The 5444-nt window shown below is 45.3% G+C and overlaps 1 protein-coding gene across 2 annotated transcripts in view; it reads right to left on the minus strand.

The window, feature by feature from the left end:
* Nucleotides 1-270: 270 nt before the first annotated feature.
* The window catches only part of LOC134183391 (uncharacterized), an 8876-nt gene continuing 3702 nt past the window's right edge, over nucleotides 271-5444 (minus strand). For both annotated transcript variants that reach the window (XM_062650900.1, XM_062650901.1), the window contains 2 exons: nucleotides 642-1106; nucleotides 271-581 (listed from right to left, as the gene is read on the minus strand). In XM_062650900.1, coding sequence (XP_062506884.1) covers nucleotides 459-581; nucleotides 642-1106 — 588 coding nt within the window. In that variant the 3' untranslated portion in view covers nucleotides 271-458. The remainder of the gene's footprint in view (nucleotides 582-641; nucleotides 1107-5444) is intronic.

The raw sequence follows: 5444 nt of genomic DNA on the forward strand, positions 1-5444 counted from the left end.
TGCCACAAACACCAAACAATGGTCATAGCACGCCATGTGGTACGTCTATTAGATTAGCTATAAATCTAATTTAATTTTAAAGTTACGGGTCACTTGATGACGTTAGGGGTGCATGACATTTAGTGACGTTGGGGTACTATTTAGCTAATGTATCAGCAGTTAGTAAAGAGACGGCAGGAAGTAGGTCAGGATGATATCAGATTCTCTCGCGCGTGGGATTGTTATACGGGCACTGGACAAGACTTGCGCGAGAGAGTCTGGGGACGAGGCTAGAAACTGTTTAATTAACACATTTTTACCAACATCGTTTAGAATTACGTTTTACGTCAGAAGTATAGCGTGCAACTGTAAAACTTCTAATGATCGGAGTCCAGCAAACTTTACGTAAGTGTCAACATAAATTAGTTATTAATATTGAATTTTTATTTCTTTAGCAAATTGAGGTAATTGATATAATTTTATTTATTTGATAGGTTTAATGTACCATGAGAGCCATTTTGCATCAACGTCGCTCCGTATCTTCCTCCCCGAAATCCAATTCCGTTTACAGAGATTTTACTTGACGTTTGTCCCACATGTACCTACATACAATTGTGGGTTGTATTACAATTCTACGCACTGAAAGAGTATATAGTGCATACTATTTGTTTGCTTCTAAAGACTATGATTCCACCACTATCTCCATTCCAAGGAGCGGCAGTAATGGTTGCTCGAGCTTTCAATGTGACATTTTCAAAGTGTGGTACCGTCACTACTTGACAGCGATTATTTCCTGTTGAGTTGCAATTAAAAGTTAACTCAGTGTTGATGGTTATAATAGAGTTTTTGTGGTCAACATATACTATTCTTGCAAACAATGATTGACTATCATTAGATCCTTTCATCTGAATAATGTAGACTTCCTTTCCAGTAGTGAATATCTCTGTACAGCTGACTTCTATTTTTGTGCTGCCTTTGGTGGATATCTGGAGAACTCGAGCATATCTGTTCACTTTTATAGTCTCGGCCTCGTTCACAACTAGGGTTCCGTCTAGGCCAGTGCCGAAATGTTTAAGTAGCAGTGGAGTGGACTCGCCAGTAGTGTTTGTTGAAGTTGTACTTGTTGGCTACAAATACAAGAATGGTATGTGTGCGTATTCAATCTTACGTTAGTCTAGAACACTGTAAACTGTAGTGAAAGCTAGAGTAATACTATATATACACTAGCCCTCACCCGCCCTATGGGCGGTAGGAATTGCTCTAACACGTAGATAGTAGCTACCTATAAGCGAAGAAAATGTAAAAATTAACTTTCACCAGTCGTCCATTATTTGACACTTAGGTAGCCCCATCTCACAATCTCACTGTAGGGCGGCTCCACGTGTTACTCTAGAGACAAAATCTACGCAAAAGGACGCACACACGCACACACACAAACCCCCCCCCCACACACACACACACACCTATTTGGTAAGTATTCAATCTACTCAAATGCAGCGCACGTTAGAACGTATAATACACGCGTTCTAATGCTTTAGTTAAACTGTGACCGCAGCAGGTGCATCTTCCACTTTAGCATACCAGTAAAGAATGGCGTGACTGGCAAGGCTACGTCACATCACCCCGCCCTACGAGTAGTATCACTTTATCTACGCACGTGTACAATACACTCGTCCTGGTACTCTACTCATCTTACACACTCCAGACAGCGAAGGTTGGACTCTATGCATTCCCCTTCTCAGACTTTTCCCACACAAAACGTCATGCTATATTCGTGGAGAACGACGCCACTTCCGCAATGAAGATGCGCCTTCCTTGAAATACTTAAAGATAGACGGACGGACGCACGCACGATCACGCGGCCCGGTGAACCGGCTTCACACCTCTGACTGCAGCGGGCGCATCTTGCACTCTACTCTAGACCAGAGGATGTCTTAAAGTGGCTGGCGAACACACGTCACATCCGCTTAGTCGGTTAATTAATTGAACAAACAAACTCCGGCGCATCTCATTCTAGGCCTCCGAAGTCTTGTTTCTGGCCGTCGGAGGCAGTCCGGGCAAAATCCGATTTGACCGTTCGACTCCGACGGCCGATCTTGTCCCTTCCGCCTTTCACAACGATCCGAGACCGGCGTCGGCTAGATCGGCGCGTTACAGACATCTATCCAGACGGACAGACGAAAGCGTGGGTTGGCGTATTATAGTATAGGACTAGTACTACACTATACCCGCCCTATGGGCGTTGGCAATCTGGGTGGTGCCAATCTATTGTTGTACGCCATTTCTGCAAAGAAGAAGCACCTTCCGTGACACACGGACGCACGCACGCATGCACGCAAAAGCGGCCCAGTGAGCCGGCGCATCTCGCACTCGGGGAATTGGAGGATGGCATACAGTGGCTGGCGAGCCCAAGTCACATCCACACACTCGGTTAATTAATTGAGCAAACAAACTCCGGCTCATCTCATTTCAGAACGCCAAAGTCTCGTTTCTGGCCATAAACAAACTCCCGCATATTTCAATCTCCCGCGTATCTCAATTCACGTCACATCGGCATACTCGGCACTTCCGCGAAGACACATTCGCGTAGCAATTTAATTTTAGGTTAATTTCAGTCCTCATAGCAATCCGACGCGACCGTTCGTCTCAGACTACGCATTTTCCAGCATTCCCATCTCAGACTCTTCCCACATAAAACGTCATGATCTATTCGTGGGAATGACGTCACTTCTGCAAAGACACATTCAGTAACACACGGACGGACGCACGCACCAGCGGCCCAGCGAGCCGGCCACTCACTCCGACTACACTCGCGCATCCTCACACTGTAGATGAGAGAATTAGAACGGCGTACAATAGCGGATGTCATGTGCGTCCACCCGCATACTCGGTCAATTGACTAGACAAACTCCCGAGCATCTCATTTCAGGCCGTCAAAGTTTCGTTTCGGGCTGTCGAAAGCGGTCGAGGCGAAATCCAACGCGAATGTTCGTCTTGGACTCACGATCTCGACCGGCCCACCGCGTTTCACGACGATCCGAGAGCAGCGTCGTGTCGATCACCGTGTTACAGACATGTGGACAGACGGAAGTGGGCGCTCCCGAGCGTTCGCGTATTATAGTTGGCGATCGAAGCGAGCCTCTCTCTGTCATGCCAATTGAGCTCGAGATATAATATATTTATATATTCATATATATATACATATATATATATATATATATATATATATATATATATATACGTTCGTCAGCACTTGTCATAAGGATTTACGGCAAAACGAAGAGACGTATAGACAAAACGTCGATGCCAGGTGAATGCAATTTGGACTCGGTAACATGTGCGCTAAAAATTGAAGCAAGGGTCTCCTTTCGAGGAGTCGACTCAAATGTAATTTCTTGGCGAGAAGAGTGAAATAACTCTAGATTTTGCTCTCGTACGCGACCAATAAGGAATTAAGACTAACGTGTGACAAACGGAATGGAAAAGAAAAGCTAAAAGAAGAGAAAAGTATGTTTTTTGAGTTTCCGCGCGTTACTTTGACAGAAATTATTGCGATGCAACAAATGTCACGTGAATTGTAATTTGTTGGCGAGAAGAGTGAAACAACTCTCGATTTTGCTCCCTTACGCAACTAAAGAGCAAAGAACACTGATGCGTGACAAAAAATGATTGAAAAGGAAAAGCTAAAAGAAGAGAAGAGTCTGTTTTTTAAGTTTCAGCGCGTTACTTTGACAGAAATTATTGCTACGCAACCATTATCACGTAACTACGCGACCATTGTTACGCGACTATCTCAGTAAACAAGTGAAACGATTGAAGAATGAACGAAGAATTGAAGACAACTATAGTATTTTGCGTTCAATTATCCGATTCAGGCAAACAATTATCCGAATTGGGCGTTCAGTTATCCGATTCGGGCATTCAATTATCCAACTAACAGGCATTCAATTAGCCTATGTCCTGTCTTAAGCCCGGTTCACAGTACGACGCTGGCACGAGCGTCGTGCGAGCGTCCTGGACGCTGACGATGAGCGAGCGTCAGGGTCACACTGTGAACATGTCAGCGTCCCGACGACGCTTGCCCGACGGTAGGCGAGCGTTCACGACGCTGGAATAGAGAAAGCTCTAATCGAGCGTCCTAGCCGGAAGTCACCCAGCGTACGATAACGTCACGTGCTCCGTCTCAACCAATCGAAAGTCAGTCACTGGACGTATCCAGGATATTCTATTCGTTCACATGGCATCGATCATTGATTCGTCGATGGAAGTTTTCATTGAGTGTGTGCGTGATATTCCCTGCGTTTGGCAAGTTCAGTCAAAGGAGTACAAGGACATAGGATGAAAGAAAACGCTTGATCGAGACTACGGCGCAGCAGTACAGCAAAAGCAAAACGTCGTCGTCCATGTCTGTCGCGAGTACATTATACACACGTCGTTACTTTGCAGCGACCGACCAATGTCGCAGTGTGTTCTTTGTGCGATGGACGCTCGTCAGACGCAATACTGTGAATGGTCCAGCGCCAGCGTCTTCGCTGACGCTTGTGTGAGCGTCCTTAATTGTCAGCGTCCAGGACGCTCGCAGGACTCTGTGCCATCGTCGTACTGTGAACCGGGCTTTAGAAGTACCAAATTTATAGAAATAATAATTTTTTTCTTTGTAAACCGCGCACATTTCTTTCATGACGTCTTTCTATAATGCTCGCTCGGAACCAGCCCGCGCGTTATCTTTCAAAACAAGACCCGGGTTAACTGCATCTCGTTGTGTTACAATGTCCCTTGTTCGGGTGCTTGATATGTCAACTACTTTGCTGATAATCTGTGTAGCCTCCAGACCTTTTTCTTCTCCATTGTCGCAACGTGTAGTAAAGAGAAGGTTTGGAGCATGAATTCAACGATAGGTAGGATGTAACAGAGGACGAGTTTTCGTAGGAGAAGGACGGAAGTGGACGCACTTTGATGCTGTCACCGCCACGGCGCCTCACTTCGTGAATTTCGTCTCAGGAAACGAGATGACCAGCTAACCTGTTTCAATCAGCATAAGATGCAGTGTATCTTAGTCAATTGCTAACAGCAGTTTGCGTTGGTCTCGTGATTTCTTTTGCACAGGAGAGAAAGATGAAACGGGGGAAATGGCTGATCTTGAAATGCACGGTGTGCAGTAAGTACATTCACTACGAAGTACGGGCGCTTGTGTATGAATCTTCAGGCCTTCAGGTGTGCGTTGATTCTTTTGCAGGCGATTTATTGTCGTTTAGGATAAAGGAAAGGCGATTTATGTCTAGATGGTTTAGCGCCTTGCTGGTTCGGGGCCAACTTTTGAACCTCCTGTGCATTTAGCTCCACCGCTAGAAGGCAATTTGTTTCCCTCATGCTATTGCATTGATGTTTTTCTTTTCACGTTACAAGAGTAGCACCAAACCGTTGTTTGTGAGGGTGTTTATCAGTTGCATGAAATATGAGTTTCG

Source organism: Corticium candelabrum, chromosome 8 (genome assembly GCF_963422355.1).
Source record: "Corticium candelabrum chromosome 8, ooCorCand1.1, whole genome shotgun sequence".
NCBI lineage: Eukaryota > Metazoa > Porifera > Homoscleromorpha > Homosclerophorida > Plakinidae > Corticium > Corticium candelabrum.